This window comes from Giraffa tippelskirchi, chromosome 12 (assembly GCF_054371585.1).
Source record: "Giraffa tippelskirchi isolate mGirTip1 chromosome 12, T2T-mGirTip1v1.2.pri, whole genome shotgun sequence".
In the NCBI taxonomy this organism is placed as follows: Eukaryota; Metazoa; Chordata; class Mammalia; order Artiodactyla; family Giraffidae; genus Giraffa; species Giraffa tippelskirchi.
The window spans coordinates 139,747,168-139,768,253 of record NC_137286.1 but is presented as its reverse complement, the minus strand read 5'-3'; the positions used below and the strand labels follow the sequence as shown (position 1 = coordinate 139,768,253).

The window sequence follows — 21,086 nt, the reverse complement described above, 5'->3', positions numbered from 1 at the left end:
CAATCCTCAGAAGAGTACAGTGAGACAGGTTAATTCTAGATGAAGAAATGGACTCTGAGCACCTGGGTGATCTGGCCTGACTCACAACCAGTGACCCAAATCCAGGACTGAATCCAAGTCTACCTAATTCAAAAGTCCAGCCTTCTGAGTAACTGGCCAGAGTTAGAGTGAATGAGATGCTCAAAGCGGCAGAGAACAGAATAAGGACAGAGCATGAAGGAGATTAACGCTGTAGTCTTACCTAAACCACTGAATGTGGGTATGAGGCATGGACTCCAGAATGTAGTCCCATCGAGATGCCCATCTGATATTCTTCTCTTCCTAGACAGATTAAAAGAACAAACAAACAACTTTTTGAATAAGAATTTGCCAACCAAGTGTACTAGAAATCCAAAGATTTCTATTCAGAGCTTAACCTCCCAATCAACAAATACAATTTCTCATTACCATAACTCGAGTCAGTCATAAGATTCACTGAGCAAGATTTACTCCAGGCCCAGGAAAATCAAGATGAAATTAAGCAGTAAATAAAAAAATAATATGAGTTCCTAACAATATCTAGTTACTTGTATTTTTTAAAGTCTTGTTTTAAATCTTAATTAGCAAAGGCTTATTTTAAATGCTACGATTTAGGAGCTGTATTTAATTTTTTCAGAAAATTGAGTGGACTAGCTTACTCTTGGTTCTCTTTGATGCTATCTATCTATACCTGAGACATTTAACCAGACCAAAGTCATAACCTAGGCACCCTGAACCTCTAGCAGGTGTTACCCACACCGAGCTCTTAACATCCAGAAGGAAAGGCGTACTATTTACTGCACCAGGCTTGCAAAATTACACATTATATGGGGACAGTAAACTCACAACTATATTGGATTGCCAAAACAGTTTATTAAAAATAGAGGTGGAATATTGCCTAAGATTCTCATACAATAAACTTTACTTTCCTCCTAATAAAACCCTCCAGTGAATGTATAATAAATCACCTATCACCAGGAAATTCTTCATTTACAATCACACTCAAATCCTGGTTTCAAAAATGGTGTCATTTTCCCAAATGCTTGTTGCAGTGCTCGCTTTGACAGCACACATATCAATGCTTGCTGCATATCTTGGATATCTTCATACCATCCTTTATGCCTCTTTTCTACCTTTTGCCTTGTTTGTATCTCTTATGGCTTAACATTTTTAATGAGGCTCAGTTCTCCAATTTCCTATACTTTTTATTTAAATTAAGACTTAGCTTTGAGCACGATTATGGTGTCTGGTGCACTGACCAACTATTCCAAAACCCAGCTCATTAAAAGCTTATCTACTTGACAAGCCTGATCATTAATATTTTTAATTAGTTTAAGTAATATGAATTTAAAATCAATCTGAGTTAAACTAAAGATAAAATCATACTCACCTCAAAGTTAATAGAGTAAGTATAGGCAACTTTGATCTCCCCAGAAGCCTTGTTACTTATATCCATGGGGGGTCCAGAGCAGTCTGGTTTATCTATATGGGTATGCTTGAAGCTGTGAGAAGAAACATTTTGGCAAGATGCCAATGAAGTAGTTTTTTTTAATGGAGTAAAGGTTAGAGATCTTGTACATATTTCACAACGCTGCTGACAGTCAAAAGATATTCAAATCACACTGAACTGTACAAACCCTTACTTCATATAAAAGGCTTAGTTATACATATGCGTTACTCAAACTGTTATTCAAATAAGAATCAAACTTTTGAAAACATTACTTGAAAAGCACTATAGAATCTTCAAAGAAATCAAAACAAACACTGAGGGAGTGTAAATTAACTGCCATCTTATTATGGTATGCATTTCTTTACCATCAGTGGCATGAGAAAATGGCTAAATCAGTTGGTGTTGGGGGCGGGGGAAACCATGGGGGAAAAAAGAATACTCAATCAAAAAAGCATCTCCCAAATAAATGATAGGTACTTTCACACTAAAAAAGCTGATAATTTGAAGAGATGCCCTTGCAGTGACTTGTCACATACTGGCATCTAACACTTCATGAAGACTTTCGATATGACACTAAGGAGCTCTGCTTTTCCACTCTGAAAGGGAACACGATCCTGACTACTCATGTTCTCCATTCCAGGCTGACATGGAAAAGCTGTCAAAAAGTGACTGAAACACAAAACAAAAAGGCACCTTAGTCTGCCTACCACCTACCATGACAGGAAAATAAATATTTATATGGTTTCTCTGGACAACCCATTACTCAGTAATAAATCAAGCTAAAGGGAGTTTTAGTAAAAACAATTAAAACACCAAATTATATGTCAGAACACTGATTAAAGAAAGTTAACTGGGCCCAAAATATTTATTCTTTGGGTCTAAATTTTGCTTATAGTTAATTTTTTTTTAATCTATTTTATAGTTACCTTTTTGGTTCAAGTTTAGCAGCCACTAATCTTGCTCCCATGGATCCAGTCTCAACAACATGATAATATATTTTGATGTCAACATGGTTGAAGATGTAAAATGTATCTCTTTCATGGAATTCTGACTGTGGAACAGAACATAAAGTTAGTGTTAGAACACTGGCTATAAAGAATCAAAATATAAAACTTTAAAATGAGCCACAGCATGTAGGAAGATTGGAACCTGGCAGAATTTTCATCTTTTCCATAAAAATGAGCAAGTTTTAAGCTTAAATTCCCCTCCCTTTTAAAAAAAATTGAAGTATAGTTGTGTTTAACTAAAGTTTAACTAAAGTACAATGTTGTGCTAGCTTCTGGTATACAGCAGTGATTCAGTTTTGTGTATATATATATATATATATATATATACACAGATATATATATAAATACATCCTTTCCCTATATTATAGTTTACTACAAAATACTGAATATAGTTCCCTGTGCTGTACAGTAAGACCTTGTTGTTTACCTAGTAGTTTGTATCAAATAATCCAAAAATTTCTAATTTATCCTCCTCCCCCTTTCCCCTTTGGTAACCAAAGTCTGTTTTGTTTTCTATGTCTGTGAATCTGTTTGTGCTTTGTAAATAAGCTCATTGTATCATTTTTTAAGATTCCACATATAAGTGATATCATATATTTGTCTTTTTCTGTCTTACTTTACTTACTATGACAATCTCTAGGTCCATCCATGATGCTGCAAATGGCACTATTTCATTCCTTTTCATGGCTGAGTATTATAATATCCCACCATGTGTGTGTATGTCGGAATATCATTAAGAGGTCGATATTCAGGTTATATTCATTAAGAGATTAAACCAGGTTGATCTCATTATACAAAATTTGATATATATTCCCCAATAATTTTGACTACTTTCTCGATTAATGTCTTCACTTATTTTGTTTTTTTAATCATAAAAGAATGGCCTCAAAGACTGATACCTTTTTAAAAAGGTGTAATACCCAAACTTTTGCAATACAATATTCTATGGACTTAACTTTGCAATACAAATTTCATGGACTTAGAATGAGGTCTTTCTGGCAGTCAACTAAGAACATTTTTTGACAGAGTCAGAACATACAAAGTCCAAGCCCGCAGTATAGTATTTAGTGTATAAGAGAGAATGCCAGTAAATGTTGAACTGCACCTGAATTATTTAGTTCCAGAGTTATCAATTGCAACTCAAGTATGGGAGTTCCCTGGCAGTCTAGTGGTTAGGACCTGGCACTTTCACTGTGGTGACCCAGGTTCAATCCTTGGCTGGGAACTAAGAAGCCACAAGCTTTGTGTTGCAGCCCCCTGCTTCCCCAAAAGACTGAGCAGTTATCCCTCAGAACATGAGAACAGTACTTACTTGGTGAATACAGTCCAGATAAGGACTGAATCCTTCTACCAAAAAGCTTATTTTTAAAAGTAGCAGAGTTTGTTTATCAGAAACTTACGTTAATAACACAGGCATCTTTTGCATGCCCTTTATCTGTAATGTAACAGCCTATAGGAAATCCAGGATTGCAGAATCTCTGACCATCTTCAACATCGTAACACCATGTTACAGGCATATTATCCACAATCCTGTGCACAGAAATGAAAGTCAAGTTACAAACCACCAAACATGACTAGGAATTACTTCATCACTCTGTAAAATGTAAATGTCTAGAAATGCCTTAAGGTGTCAAAACAACATAAAAAAATTACATAGAATGTGGTATTTCATAAGTGATAGTATTATGCCAATATATGACACATTATAGTGAGAAAAAAATCTTTATAGCTTTTTTGAAAGGGAGCTTTATAAGTTAATTGACTGCAATCACTAACTTAACAATGTCATTATCTAGATACTTAAGTATAATTTATCTTCAGTAGAACACTAAAAAGCTCTAAATAGGTATGAAACAGTATGTTTAGTTTCTTGGGAACAACTTATGGAACAGTATAGAAAGAAATGTCTTTTATTAGGTAATTCAATAAAAAAGGAGAATATAATTGCAAGATATGGGGAAATATTCAACTTAAGGGCCAGGTGAAAAAGAGAAAATTACAGTATCTATTAAAACTGTGTAAATACAACTTATGTCTAAATGAAAGGCTGCTATAAAGCTAAAGAAATAAGTCTTTCAAGTTCTATAGTGAAAAGAAACTTTTTTAAGAATAAAATTCTGTAGTACTGTATAACCACATTCAAGTCTGAGCATGGGGCTCCCAATGCCCAGAACACACCACAGGATACAAATAAAAATAATTACTAAAAATATACTAGCTCTATTACAGTCATAAGACAACACTCCAGGGTATGTTTTATTTGTTAATTAACGTATGCCTTAGGAAGTAAAATTATGCTTCTATATTCACTCAAGGTATACATTCATGACCTAATAAAACACATCCCATCACATTTAAATGCTATTTAATAGTACCCAATGTACTAAATTTAAGAATCACCTACACTATTAAGTTGCTTATTATTATAACCAGCAGGCTAGTAGTTCCCATGCAAAGACTATAAAATATTAGAAGCATGAAAACTATGTTATATAAATAATTCAGATGTTCTGGAGGCCTCAAGAATCAGTTAATTGCTTCAATTTTTTTAGACAATGAACTTCAATCAATGAATATATACTAGCAATATATTAATTGTAATATCTTTATGCTATCATATCAGAGAAAGCACTGTGTAAAATTATAGTGCTAGTTAGAAAATGAGAAACTAACGTGAATGTCCTAAATTTACCATTTATATAATGCCTTGATATAACCTTTTACTGGTTGGAAACAACAAAAAAAAACAAACCCCCAAATCCATGGATATAAATGTATAAGTTTCAAAGAATATAATTTTCAATTACTGCCTTGTTAAGTTGGAAAGCTATAGTTATTGAAATTTGTAACACCAAAAATATTAAAAATACTATTTTCAATCAGTGAAAAATATGTAAGACAACTCAAAAAGTTAAAGGTTGAATAGCTGGCACCAATTTTTCATCATTAAGGAATGCCTTCTATTATTCTCTAACTTTACAGGCTCCATCTGAAATGCCTCTATCAGTCAAGCTTCATTTATTAATAATTGCTTTTTTCAATAAATTAATATCTAGAGTTTCCTTTTTTAAAAATTTCTAGAGCTTCTGTTAGAATGAAATAACCAATGTTGCCACAATACACTCAAAAAATTACAGCAAAAAGCAAAGAAACTTGGCATTTAGGTTACTTTTGGGGCTTCCCTGGTGACTCAGAAGGTAAAGAATCTGCCTGCAATGCAGAAGACCCGGGTTCAACCCCTGGGTCAGGAAGATCCCCTGGAGAAAGCAATGGCTACCCACTCTAATATTCTTGCCTGGAGAATTTCATGGACAGAGGAGCCTGGGAGGCTACAGTCCATGGGGTCGCAAAGAGTTGGACATGACAGCGTGACTAACACTTTCGCACAGTTTTAACATAAGTTAATTTATACTATCTAGTTAAGGTTTTAAATTTTTGAAAATAGCACATTATTCCTCTTTGCCAGCCAACTGAGATCCAGGATTGGTACTCACTAAACTAAAATATTTTCAAAGACCCCTTTCTATCCAATAAGCCAGAGTCTGGCAATTCTATGATACTAAAAAAAATGTAAGTACTTTGATAACTAGTTAAACAAATTATGCTTTTATGAATAAAATATCACAAAGACCCAAGTTTTTGGCAAAACTTAGGGAAAAAGCACAATCACAGGCCATTCAGAAAACAGCGATTCAAGTGTCTATTGCTGGTATCAAAAAATTATTTATTGTTCAGTCTCAAGAATCAAGAAGTAGCTTAGGTTACTGACAGAGCAAGCCAAGAAATCCTCAAATTATGTTCTAAAATTCCCAAATAAGAATTAAAAGTATTCATCAATTTAGATATGAATATTAACTACTGTTAATTAACTTCTCTATAAGGAGAATAATGAGTTGGTGCACTAACAAATAATCAGGCATTTTAATCATTCAAAAGGTAGTATGGTTAAAACATAGAGGAAGAACTACAGGTCAGTCATATGATGGAATGCTATACAATTACAAAAAGAATGAGGTAGACATAGATCTACAGACATGCTTTACGTGGAAAAATGCCTGTATTTTCTTAAAATGACCAATTTGCAGAATTGTGTACAATACTGTGTACAATAGTTCAGCTGTTATTTTAAAAGGCACACACTCTTTTATATACCTACATATGCACAGAAATCTGGAGACATACATGAGGAATAAACAGTGCTGCTCCTGGGGAGCAGGATGAAAGAAGCAGAGAGTAGTAGAGAACACTTTATCATCCATCTTTCATATTTCTAAAGGCTCATGCTATTTTATCTCTGTCAACTCTGTTACCTGTGCTTAAAATCAAATTACACAGTAAAAAACTGAAGTTAAGGACAGAAATATACTCAACTAATGGTTCACATAAATTCATCAATATGAATCAATATTTTCCAAATGTGTAATGAACTGATTTAAGGACTAAACCCCATTGCCTAGATTTACCAGACTGTATATCTGTGATATGGCTTAGATTTTGTCAATGGATTCAGACTTGAATCAACAACAAAAATCACTGTTCACCAGTACTTTTCCAGTATATTTTTTTTTAAGAAGAATAGTTTAAGTTTGCAACTATTTTACATTATTTATTCTTGTTATTAAGCATCTTGGGATCAAACAGTACCTATGTTAATTGCATCATAAATAAATTGAAAGTATTTCCAAGTACTTTATTATCAGGAAGCTACAAAGGAAGAGCTGCTTCTGTTATCTTTAGGAGCAAGACTCTAACAGTATTTTAAGAACCGAGGGTAAAGGAGACAGCTAAAAAATCACCCATATGCCATTAAGAGTCATTCTTTCATTCATTCAACAAATGATCAGCTGTCAGAGAAAATGGAGGTGATAGGGGCAAATCTGAGCCTTAAATATGATTCTGTAGGCTGGAAAGAATAATTTGAAGCAAAACCACCAAGCAAAACTTTTCAATTACTTATGAGTAAGAAATGTATCCCAAGTTACATTAACTCAGCAGTTAAGCAGTAGCTTAGAGGAAAAATGTTCTTGGCTTACCAGAAACCAAAGAAATGAGGAGGAGATGGAGGGGACTTTCAAGTTGCCTTTTGTAATGAGGGTCAGATGAGAAAGAAGCTGACATGGTGTAATGGGCAAGTTTCCTTCCTTCTAAGGAAGCCCTGCTATGGGAAACTCATTTCTACGTGGTTCAGGTGTATTCTACCCAGGTCTGGCCAATCAGAGTGAATCTCCTAATCACAGACTAGTTGAATAGCATGGGACCCTGGGTTGTCCCTCTCCAGGACTTCTTTGCTCTACGTGTATAGAGGGGAGGATGGGGAGGAAACCAGGAGGCAAGAGGGAATGAGAGGTCCCAACCATCCTACTGAGTCACGGGATCGGGTCATGTCCAAGCTGAGATCAATGAGGGAGGGCAAAGGGGTCAATCTGAGATAGCGACAGGACCAACGTTCAAGACAGTATCCTGTTCACCAGCTCCAGCACCGCATACTTTTCAGAAAAGGCAAAACATATGTAAACCATGTAGACCACAGAATACAGGCATTTGCTGAAAAATTATCTGGAAGAGTAACAATTGGTTATCCTTGAAAAGCTGCATTTTTGAAACCCTTTTTTAATACTATTTGAATATTGTACGGTAGGTAAATAGTACGTGGGAAGGAAAAAAGTTTTAAATGCTTTTTTATTATGATGCAAACTGCTAAAACACCTTTGTTAATGTTACATCATGTTTATAAAATAAAAAACATTACACAAAATGCACGTATTTTTATTTGAAGTAGATGGTATCTCTCAAAAATCAAATGAAAGTTAATTTTCTTCCCCCCATGGTCTTTTTCATGGCCCACAAGTTTAAAATAACGGTATTTTCCTAAAAGTTTGATTCAGGTCCTTTCATCAAGCATAAATATGCTCTTTTAAACTACACATGAATAAAAGAAGTGCTCTAGGTACCAGGTCTATGTGCCAAAACAAGCAGCAGACAGCACAATAATCGAAGCACAGTTCAACGACGACACTTGAAGCTGTCAACCTTAGTAATCCCCTGGCAAATAAATGTGCTACATTTTATTTAGTCAAAGAAGTAATTTATACATTCAATGAAACAGAAGCTGCTTCTGTAAAAGGAAAAAGCCCCAAATCCCAAATTTCCATGTCTTACCAGTGATGCTGATAATTCAGTAACATGCTTTTTTTCAAGAATTCTAACTTTTGTTTGTCTTCAGCTTTCTCTGTATGGTATGTTTTTGTACAAACAAGTTTACACGTCTCCTTCTTCTTAAATGTAAACTGTATTAAAAATAAAGTGGAAAGCAAATTAAAATACCCAGGTCCTTCACACCTATAACATAAATAGAGTAAAAGGAAAATATTCTCATTATATTAAGAGCATTAATATTGATAATAAACATAAAAGTTCCTCATAGCTCCATCACATTTAAATTTCAATCTTACTGTTTCTCTAACAACTTAAGTCTTGAATGTTTCTTTTGATAATAAGTTTTTATCTTTGATAATTACAACTTACCGATTTTTCAAATGTAAATGAGTCCTCCAGAGAGGCAAAAACCCACATGGAGAACAAAACAACACCTGTCTCTCCATAGTAATGTCTCCTATGGCTTTCAAGTAATAAACAAACAAGTTTTTTTTGTCTGTATATTCATTCAGTGGGTATTTGTTAAGTGCCTCCTATGCACCGGGTGATGGGAGGTTCCACAGTGAATAACAGACTGTGGTGACACAAGAAAAAGCCAAATCTGGCTGTCAAGCATCAGTATAAATGTGATTCTTTTTACTCAAAACTGAAAAGATTGTCAATTTTCAAGATGTCATGAATAATGAAGTTCAAACAAAAATTGACAATTTTTTTAAAACAAAGTTTAAAAACTAAGGAGTCCTCCAACTTTGGGGTCGAGGACTTATTTGAGAGCATGAACACATACACACATATTATTCACAACATATTATATCACGTAGGCTTACTTTACCAGGGGCTACGTAGGTCTTAATTTAAGAATCTATTTCCGAGTTTTCAGGACTCTGCTTTTGCTGCTTTCTTCATCCCACCCCCGGGCAGTCACAGGGTTCACTCCCTTAACCTGCTTCAAGTCTTTTGTTCAAATGTCACATTCTCAGGTGAGACTTTCTCTGGCCTATTTAAAATTGTAAATTCTCCATCCACCGTCTTCCTTGATTCATCTTCAACAGTTCTTTCATCAGCAACAGACACACTATGTATTTCAGCAATTTATTTTGTTTCCTTCTCCCCATCAGAACACAAGATCTACAAGGACAGAGATTTCTGTCTTGTTCACACCTAGCACAGTGCCCAGCATGTGAAAGGCATCAGCAGTTGTGTTAACTGAGGGAATACGAGTGGTTAGATGTGAGACTTCCTGATCCCATGATAGGTAGCTCCAGTTTCACCTAATGCATACAGTGTCCTGCACTGTTTCCTCCTGAGCTCAACAGAAGTCGTAGATAAAAGACGGCAAAGCAAGTCTGGGGTTTGTTCTGTTGCTGGCTGTTACCACTGCTCTTACTACAGATCTAAAATAAGGCAAAATTCTTTGAAAATACAGGATAAAGAATCAATACTGAAATCAATACTGAGAAATATGTCAATACATTTATGGTTGGCTTGGGGGGAAAATAGCTGATATTTTAGTCCATGTTTCTGTTAACCTATGCCTTGATCTTAAGAAACGCCTGCTCTGTCTCTTTAAGAAAATTTGTTTTAGCACAAATCTTGATCCTAAAAAATTCTAGAAAACTCATAGAAAATGTTAGGTGCATATTCTTTCTCCATTTTAAAATGCTCCTTCTGTTCTTCTATTTTACCTCAACTCCTAGGACAAAATTAAACCTGAAAAGCATGAGGCTCTAAAAGAAGGATTTTTTGCATAAGCAAGGCACGGTCTTTAATACAAAGAAATGAACCCTGAGTAGAATCCTGCTAAAGAAGTAATCTGCCTTTAAAGTCTGCACCAAAGGGAACAAAACTTCTCCGTGGATCTGAGTATTCTACCGTTTAATGTCAGAGACTCCTGTTGCCCTTCAAGTTCACTGGCAGTGTTACTTCCTGATGCTCTTCCCGCCTTCCATCATTTCTCAAGGTCAAGGCATATAAACAGAAAGATGGGGATGAGAGACTAAGGGAGAATTTTCGGGTAGTTACACAATTTAATATAAAACCACCCTCTGCTATAAAAAGAATGCGACAATTCCCAAAGTAATCTCAACATACCACGGCAGGGAAATGTGACACGGTTAGCATGCCTGCCCCATTCACTACCGCCCATGTCCATATACTTTGAGCTCCTTCTTTCCCAGTGCCTTCATCTCAACAGGCCTTCAAATCTGTCTTTGAAAAAATTTTAAATTTCTGGCATCTTTACAGTAGAAAATCTCAAAATATTTTAAGATGACATACTTATGGTTGGAAACTATCAACTTGCAGTGAATTAAACTTGTACAATTATATGAGTTCCTCTCAGTGCTTCATGGTGGAGACATCGTGGTGGGGTAAGAGGGTTAGTGGGACTAATCTAGGCATGAGGATTTGCTGGACAGATGCTCAATGTAGTAAGTGCCAAGGGAGATGGATGGTGGTGCTCAGTGAGCAAACAAGGAAGGAGGCTAATCATGGAAAGAAGGACGGGACACCAAGAGAGGGAGCTGTGAGGCTGGGGGATTAAAACACGGGGTCAAGTTACAGCCATTAACAGGAGTGATCTCAACGAGCATGGAGGCCCAAGCAGAAAGTTAAAGAAAAATGCACAGTGCAGAACAGTAGTTTAAAACATAAATACACACATTTAGTTCTATTTATATGTGCTTGCAAGTACATGGAAAATTTCAGGAAAGGTTAACAAGAAACTGATGTGGAACAGGGCAGAAGAGAGGAGAGAAACTTACTTTTCATTTTATATTCTTTGTACCATTTAGCTTTGTACATGGTGACATATTATTATTATAAATGAGTTTAATTTTTCTAAAAGAGCTCCATTATTCTTTGTGCAGAAGGAGAGCAGATATATCTATAAACTGAACAGGGGCTGTGAATTCAGAACGATAATAGGCTTAAAAGATAATAGATTTAAAAGGCAGACTAATTCTGGATGATGATGAAGTACATACACTGAAAAGAATATCTTATATTGTGCTTACAGCTTGGTTTAACTGAAGTCCTAAAAATGCATCAAAGATGTACCCCAAATATACTTTCACTGGTCAAAATAGAACAGTTTGCTTCCCCACAAGCCAATGGGAAAGCTGAAGCAGTGCTCTAAGTGCTAACAGGGAAAATCTAGGGATACTGTTCCCAAAGAGGAGGAGGGTAGTATGGAGAATCGTGACTGGAAGCGGGGTTCTGGATCCCTCTGCAACTCGAGCCAGGGGGTCTTAGCACTCTTATCATTGACAATACTGACTGGAGGAATGTTCCTTAGAACAAACTTACTCATGACATATTGTGAAAGGGGAAGGATCCTTCTAAACGGTGACTTTAAGAAGGTATTTCTGGATGCAAAAGAGAAATGAATTCCTTCTTAGCTAAGTTACCACAGGCTTTTCTGTAAGGGGGGGAGGGGGAAAGATGCAACTAAATGACGTTTATATAACACTGTATACAAACCTTATATGGTGATGGTTCAATTCTTTCCCCAAATAATACCTGACCCAGATTTTCAGATGGCCGTTTTCCTTCTGATGCTTGGCAAAAATCAAACCTGCAGACAAGAATATTTAAGGTTTTAAGCAAAAAAGGAAGCAATGAGATACCAAACCCCTAGCCGACCTACAGGACAGATTAGGTCCTATCACTCCAGCAGCTCTAGTAGATGAATAAGAAATATATTGCTACTCCAAGTTCCATGTACCACATCTCCTCAAAACAAAACAAAAATCAGAAAATTATGCCTTATAACACTTTGATTTTCAAATAATACTTTTATTAAGATATAAATTATAGAATTTTAAAAATTGACACAGTGTAATTTATTATTATTCATTCCAATGATAAAATTATTTACATCCTATTCTTCAGGGGAATTCTGCATAACTTATCTCCCTTTGTTATCTTTAATCCAGGTATTCACTTAATGACCTTTCAACATGTGCCAAATTTACATTTACATGTATCAAACTTATCTGTCTCATCCTGATACGAGGGCCAACATGAAAAGCATGGCCAGAGAGACCCTCTGAGAAAACAGAGTCATGCAGAAGTCAGTCAGCTACAAGCTTTTCTCTATAATTTCCTGATATTACTAATCAAACTTTCATAAAGATTTGTTTGAACATTACAGCCAAATTTCAGCCCTGCTATAGAACATTAAAGGGCAGTACTGTGTTCACTACGATTGAGACCAGTACAATGACTACAGACTAGTTAGAGCTGTAAGAGGAAGATGAATCTTGAGTAATAAAAAACTAGAACTAGGAAGTCCCCTAATGAAGATTTTCCATCTACTGGATGTAAGAGATCCACTGAGTTTTCCCAAGAACAGTCACAAAGATTTAAGGAGAGAGATTGGTTTACTTAACAAAAACTAGAAAAAAGCCTCCAACAGTTACATAAATTACGGTCCATTCGCTCATGAACTCTGTATCCTCCTCTTATACATGTTTAAGATTATGGATTCTCATAGGATCATCTTAAATTTTTTGTGTATTTTTCTACAGTAAACACTTTTTTTTCAAAACTTAGATAATACAGAAATTTAGAAGCCAGCGAAAATTTAGAAACTGTATTTTACACCCAATATTGTATACAGTGCTCAAATAAAAAAAAAGGATATTTATGCAGAATTTTTTATAATATCAAAAATGGAAATAATGAAATGTTCATAAACAGACAATTAATGAAACAAAGCATAAATAGACTCCACATGATCTCTAAAAAGGGATAATAAACAGCTACTAAAAAGACTGAGGCAGCTATGTATTAACATAGAAAAGTTGTCCACAATAGATTCAGTGAGAAAAACAAGGTGCAAATAAAATATATAAACCTACTTTTATTTAAAACAAAAATGTGGTTAGGTACATTAGAATATGCAGAGAAAAAAATGCAGGGGGCAGACAACAAAGCAGTTTTTTCTGGGGACTGATTATGTGGGACACAAGGATTTTGTTTAAAACTATGTGGGTTTTTTAATAATCAAAAAAATTAAAGAAAACAAAATGGCTATTTGTCCATCAAGTAAAAAGGAAATCCATGGTCCATTGTTTTAGTTGGTGTTGCAAAGCAACATCAAGAGATCACATCCCACATTTTAAACCTACCTTAGAAATAAAAAATAACCCCTTTAAAAATGTTTTCAGGCCCTGCACATTTTTAAAATGCGTGTGAACTTACCACTAACTGTGGAGAAAGTAAAGTTCTAAATGCACAAAATCCTGATGAGTCACAAAATTTCGTATGAAAACCAAGCCGAGAAACTTACGCTGTATATTCATAAGGAAGAACAGATTCCACTGAGTCAAGCCTGTTCACAAATAGTTCTATTTCAGCCTGAAAATGAGAAAATACAGAATGAGAATATAAGCAACTGGAGACCAAAACTTAGGTCATGCCTAGAACTGAAAAGGAATTTGACTTTTGAAATGTGAAATTTTATGATATACAACTCACTTTAAAGAATTCTCTTATAAATCCATGCACTGAGTAGATTTATATGCATTTAGATTACAACAAAATAATTCTGAGCACCAAAGAATTGATGCTTTTGAACTGTGGTGTTGGAGAAGACTCTTAAGAGTCCCTTGGACTGCAAGGAGATCAAACCAGTCTATCCTAAAGGAAATCAGTCCTGGGTGTTCATTGGAAGGACTGATGATGAAGCTCCAATACTTTGGCCACCGGATGCAAAAGACCCTGATGCTGGGAAAGATTAAAGGTAGGAGGAGAAGGGGACGACAGAGGGTGAGATGGTTGGATGGCATCACCGACTCGATGACGTGAGTTTAAGCAAGCTCCTGGACTTGGTGATGGACAGGGAAGCCTGGCGTGCTGCAGTCCATGGGGTCATAAAGAGTTGGACATGACTGAGCAACTGAACTGACTGACTAGTTTTCAGATGCAAATGTCTCCAATATTTTCTAAATGCTCTTTAAGTTCTAAAAATTTCTAAAAAATGCAACAAAACATTTAAAATAAATCATTCACCACATCTATATAGATTGTTTTTTTAAAAAATCTGGGTTTCATGTTCAGTATTTCATTCTGCAGCAAAGATAATTTTTAAACACTTAAAAAAAATTCTCACAGCATTCAAGCATTGAAAAAATGCTGTCAGTAAGAAGAAAAAGAGAAATGGATATAGCCAAGAAATAGTTTGAAAATAAATTTGACAGGACCTTGATTGTTGTGCGTGTGTGTGTGTGTGTGTGAGAGAAAGAGAGAGAGAAAGATAAGAGTTTAAAGATGTCTTAAGTTTAAAGATGAGAGACGAATTACTTGTCCAAGTTTCTGATTTGGACAAGTTAAAAAAAAAAAAAAGACACCGGAAGAGGATTAGGTTTGGGGGAAGAAATCATGAGTTTGCCTTTAGATATGTTTTGTTTGAATCGCCTTTGAGATATCTAACAGTAGGAGGATAAACAGTCATGGCATTTATTTTTAAAAATCTGGAGACATGAATTTGAGACACATTTGTAACTAAGCTGAGACACTACTAAACTTGGGCCAAAAAAATTGCAGAAGCTATATATGTAACACCTGTGGCTCTTTGAAATGTGAAGTGGTTACAGCCTTTTGAAAAGCAAAATATTAATACATAAAATCTTCCACCCAGCAATCCTACTTATGAGAACTTACCCCCTAGAAATAAAATCATCCATGCGCAAGAGATCATATATAAGAATGTATATTGCAGACTTGTCCACTAAAAAACTAGAAACGTATCGCAGTATGCCTATTGATAAAAAATTAGCTATTAAACATCATAGGACTATTAAAGAAATAAAAAGAAATGCCAAGTAGGTAAGAAATTTCCAGATCAACTGTCCTAGAAATACAATCTCATGCTCTTAAGCAGACAGGAGATGGACAATGACAACATGGATTAGCTTTGGAGGACAGCTTTAATCAATTTGAGAATGCTAACTACAAAGGTAGTAACAGAGAAGAAATTCATGAAGACCAAATCAAGTTCAACAACAGGGCAGGGAGAGCAAAGCTGAATGAACTTCCTAGGAAACCTGGGCTAACTTAAAGCCATGCCTGCCTACTGAAACTCCCAGAATTTCTTCAAGACATATCTGAAGTTCCACAGAACCCCATGTACCCCTCTCCCAGTAGTGGCTCACTGCTACTCAAGACAGAATTCTTTAGTTGAAAATGTCAATAAGTAATTTGTGCCCTGAAGTACTTTTGGTGCTAACCAAAAACAAACAAACAGGAGCGGTTTACCTGTATTTTATAGGGTCAGATCCCTATGGCTGCCTCTGGACTCTGACCATGAGCTACCTGCAAATGCACAAAGCCACATCTTCCAATTTGGTCTCATTTACTAGCGGTCAGCAGTCCTCTATACCTGTTAAAACCCCAAAAGTAAGACAAGATGTTCAATGTACAGAAACTAATAATACACTGTTCATTGGAAAAATACCAAAACAGTGGGCAAGAGGAGACCTCTGCGGCCTCTTTGCCTGCGTTCAAATTCCAGGCTCCACTATTTATCCTTGGCCAAATTATTTAACACCTCAGTTTCCTCATGGATGCTTCAGTTTCTTTATCTGAAAAATGGGGATAATAGTCATTTATCTCACAGACGTATAAAGATTAAATGAGTTAACATTTATAAAGTACGTCAAACAGTGCCTAACACATGAAGTGCCATGAATCTGTTATATAAAGAAAACCAAATAAATGTAATGATACTCAGAATAGGGAATGCCCAAACTACACTGCTCACCCACTAAAATGCTCTTCCAGTATTCATGATCAACAATGGAATTCATCAGCTTCTGTACACAGTACTGAAACAGTAGCACATAAACCCCCTAAAACTGTACTCTAAAAAGACAACTCAATGGCAACACTGTCTCAAACACAAAAAAAGTTTAACTGTCTCCTTGTATAAAATATTCAAGACTGTATCACTGGTCATTTTGGTTAAGAAGACAATTAGGGCATGATATTTAACCTTACAGATGGTTTGAGTAATTACCACAAATATTTGTAACTGTTTTGAAGGCAAAATTCCCAGGTGACAGCCTACTCCGCCAAAATAATTTTCGCTAATTATAAGGGGGTCAACACTGCTTATGAAGATACACCAGAATCCAAGTGCTCTACTTAATATTATCTTATGAAAAACAAAAGCTCCTAAAAAGTTAATCCAGTTCACATCTTTACATTTCTTTCCAGGAAGGAATGTAGTTACTATATTCTACACAACTTTTAATGTTTTGAGTCTCAAAATCCACAGAGCCACATTTTCACCAAGGAAGCTAACTTCCTTGTCCTATGACTAAGTACACTCCTTATTCTCAACCTTGTTCAATACAAAGTGATTAAAAACACAGACTCTGAAGCCAGGCTTCCTGGGTTTAAATCCTGACTCTGACATTTACTAGCTGTGGGATCCTGGACAAGTTGTTTCACTTCCCAGGGCCCTGGTTTTTTCATTTGTAGAATGGAGGTCATAATAATCCCTGCTTGAAGTGGTTCTGAGAAGATTCAAGAACAGAGCCTGTCACAGAGCGCTATGTAAGTATTGTTATGCAGCAATGTCCAAGAGACTTTAAGCAATGATGAAAACAGCCTTATCCACACTGTCAAATACAGTAGCAACCAGTCACACGGGGCCATCGGTCACTTGAAATGTGGTCAGTGCGGTTGAAGATCTGAATTTAAATTTTTATTTAATTTTACATTTAAGAGGTCACAGGAGACTAACAGCTTCTATATAGGGCAGCATGGTAATGGACAAGAAATAAAATGCTGCTTAGTACCCTTTACGTATCCTCTTCAAACACTTCCTATTTTACTTTAGTCATACAAACTTTTCTTTACCTGGAAAAATAACTCAAATGTTAGTCTATCCCAGAGGCTGGCAAAATTTTTCCCCTAAAGAGCCAGAGAGTAAATATTTTAGGCTTTTCTGGACAAACAGTCTCTGCGATCGTAGTACAAAAGCAGCCACAAACATTACAGAAGTGAATTAGCCCAGCTGCAGTCCAGCAAAACTATTTAGGGGCACTGAAATGTGATTTTCATGTAATTTTCACTCATCTCTAAATTTTAAATTTCTTTTTAAAATTTTTTTCTAATCACTTAAAAATGTAAACACAATTCCTAGATCAGTATCCTACAAAACAGGGAGCAAGCTGGACTGGACTCCTAGAGTTCATCCCTGAGCTCTGTTTTCTAGGTAGTTTTCAATGTTTTTTTCAGTTCCCATCTTTGGAAACGCAAAACAGGGCAAAAGGTTCAGAGATCTGACGCCATTAAAAAAAAAAAAAATTAGGACACTGTTGAAAGAACATAAATTTAGAGTGAAAGTTTCTTCCATTTCCACCTCATGGATGAGGCAAGCTATCTTCCTTAGTCTATGGTGTTCTCTCTGAAGTTTCATGGTACATCTCTTGGCTGTAGGGTTATAAGACTGAAGGGAAACCCTATTCTCATTTCCTGACTTCTCTCATCTCTCCTTTGAGTCTTAATCTTTCAAAACGGAAAGGTCTTAATCTTCTGAATTGTCTTATCTCCTTGATCATGCCAGCTGCTTTTCGAAGGACCTTGCCCTACTCTCTTATCTTTCTTAAAAAGTGTACCATTGAGAATTACAGGCAGAATTCAAGATACAGACATCAAAGTTTCATATATGTATAGGATGACACTGTTACTTTTCATTAGCCTTCCTGGCCAAAAGCATAAATTCTTCAATAACACTCTTCATCTCTTTCTTACCTTTTATAACTGATAGTTTAGAGCTCATCCCCTCAAATATATACTTTTTAACTCTTTTCCTTCAAATATACTTTCTTAACTTACCCATGACCAAATTTGCTACTCTGTTTCCTGTAATTTTAAGAGAGCTTCTGGAAGTATATTCCCAGTGGCTTTTTATTACTACAAGAGCTTAATATTATTACGAGTAAATTAAAACTTCACATCTTTCTTTTTGCTAAATTTAAGATCCAAATTAGCTTCAGATACTTCTGGAAGTCTGGCTCCACTTTTATCATTCTCCATGGTTTGTTCTCCAAGCCAGGCTTCAACAATATGTGAACCATGAACTTCCAGATGTTCAAGCTGGATTCAAAAAAGGCAGAGGAACCAGAGATCAAATTGCCAACATCCGTTGGATCATCAAAAGAGGCAGCGAGTTCCAGAAAAACATCTATTTCTGCTTTATTGACTATGCCAAAGCCTTTGACTGTGTGGATCACATCAAACTGTGGAAAATTCTTAAAGAGATGGGAATACCAGGCCACCTGATCTGCCTCTTGAGAAATCTGTATGTAGGTCAGGAAGCAACAGTTAGAACTGGACATGGAACAACTGGCTGCTTCCAAATAGGGAAAGGAGTACGTCAAGGCTGTGTATTGTCACCCTGCTAATTTAACTTATATACAGAGTACATCAAGAGAAACGCTGGGCTGGAGGAAGCACAAGCTGGAATCAAGATTGCCGGGAGAAATATCAATAACCTCAGATATGCAGATGGCACCACTCTTATGGCAGAAAGTGAAGAAGCAAGAAAGAGCCTCTTGATGAAAGTAAAAGAGGAGAGTGAAAAAGTTGGCTTAAAACTCAACATTCAGAAAACTAAGATCATGGCATCTGGTCCCATCACTTCATGGCAAATAGATGGGGAAACAGTGCAAACAGTGAGAGACTTTCTTTTCTTGGGCTCCAAAATCACTGCAGATAGTGACTGCAGCCATGAAATGAAAAGACGCTTCCTCCTTGGAAGAAAAATTATGACCAACCTAGACAGCATATTAAAAAGCAGAGATATTACTTTGCCAACAAAGGGCCATCTAGTAAAAGCTAGTCACGTACAGATGTGAGAGTTGGACTATAAAGAAAGCTGAGTGCCGAAGAATTTATGCTTTTGGACTGTGGTGTTGGAGAAAACTCTTGAGAGTCCCTTGGACAGCAAGGAGATCCAACCAGTCTATCCTAAAGGAAATCAGTCCTAAATATTCATTGGAAGGACTGATGCTGAAGCTGAAACTCCAATACTTTGGCCACCTGATGATAAGAGTTGACTCATCTGAGAAGACTTTGATGCTGGGAAAGATTGAAGGCGGGAGGAGAAGGAGACGACAGAGGATAAGATGGTTGGATGGCATGACCGACTCAATGGACATGAGTTTGAGTCAACTCCGGGAGTTGATGATGGACAGGGAGGCCTGGTGTGCTGCAGTCCATGGGGTTGCAAAGAGTCGGACACAACTGAGCAAATGAACTGAACTGAACCGATGGTTTACTTTCTATTTCACTCGCCTTTAGGTAACCCACAACACTTTAAATTCCAGTTTAACCTTTAAAAAAAATTATCTTGCCACAACTTTAGAAATCAAATTCACTGGCTTCCTCTAAGTCTACTTTAAGCCTCTCAATCAAACTCTAGAAGCCAGGAGAATTTCTCCTCTAGACACCCTGCCAGTCTTCTGTGTGTAAAGTTTAGCATCATGTAAACTGATTATTACCACACTCACTCCATTTCAGGCTAGAGCCAAGAGACTCACACCCTCTCCCTCACTATGTTCTTAGTTGTACATTGCTAGTTTTTATCCATCTCACACTCGGCATTTTGTCTAGTATCAACATCCCATTAAATTTACCTGTCAACTTTTCCTGATCTGATGAAGTAGCTTCAATTCTACTCCTAATAACAAAAATCACCTAAGAAACATATTTCATTCTTGGTTTGTGATTTATAAGGATGTCTACAATTTGTGGAGGGCTGTCCACAAAATTTTCCAAAACAGCAAAAAAATAAAAATAAATCCTTCCCACAAATCTTTCACCTAAAAACAAAAATTAACACACGACATACAAATAGAGAACAAAACTTCAGTCTGGAGGAAGAACAGAGTTACACTTCTGGGTTCATTTCAAATCCTAGGTCTACTGTTAATAAACACATGCTTCTGGGCAAGTAATTTTGACGTGAAGAATGAATGATGTAATAATAAAAAAGAAAATAATACAGGTTCATAGTTGGCACACAATAACTAATAAGTTAAATGGCTAACTGGGGGCCCTGGTGGCTCAGCAGCAAAGAACTCGCCTGCCAATGCAGGAGACAGGGGTTCAATCCCTGGGTGATGAAGATCTCCTGGAGAAGGCAATGGCAACCCACTCCAGTACTCTTGCCTGGGAAATCCCACGGACAGTAGGCTCGAGTCCACGGGGTCACAAGAGTTGGACACAACTTAGTGACTAAACTATAACAATAAATGCTTAACTATAAGCTACAGACAGCTATTATTATCTATTATTTAAGAGAAACTGGACTTTCTTCAATCTGAATACCTATCAGTGTAAGGATAACCTTGAGGGTTTCTGGGAAAGGCTGCCCCATCTCCCTCTCATTAAAAGATACTAAGGACAGTGGCTTCTCATTTACTGTTTATGCCTACTCA

The 21,086-nt window shown here is 36.3% G+C and overlaps 1 protein-coding gene across 2 annotated transcripts in view; it reads right to left on the bottom strand.

The window, feature by feature from the left end:
* Positions 1 to 21,086, bottom strand: part of TM9SF2 (transmembrane 9 superfamily member 2) — a 48,327-nt gene that overhangs the window by 18,257 nt on the left and 8,984 nt on the right. For both annotated transcript variants that reach the window (XM_081548933.1, XM_081548934.1), the window contains exons 2-8: positions 13,925 to 13,992; positions 12,112 to 12,205; positions 8,635 to 8,762; positions 3,876 to 4,005; positions 2,395 to 2,519; positions 1,409 to 1,520; positions 242 to 321 (exon numbers count right to left, since the gene is read on the bottom strand). In XM_081548933.1, coding sequence (XP_081405059.1) covers positions 242 to 321; positions 1,409 to 1,520; positions 2,395 to 2,519; positions 3,876 to 4,005; positions 8,635 to 8,762; positions 12,112 to 12,205; positions 13,925 to 13,992 — 737 coding nt within the window. The remainder of the gene's footprint in view (positions 1 to 241; positions 322 to 1,408; positions 1,521 to 2,394; positions 2,520 to 3,875; positions 4,006 to 8,634; positions 8,763 to 12,111; positions 12,206 to 13,924; positions 13,993 to 21,086) is intronic.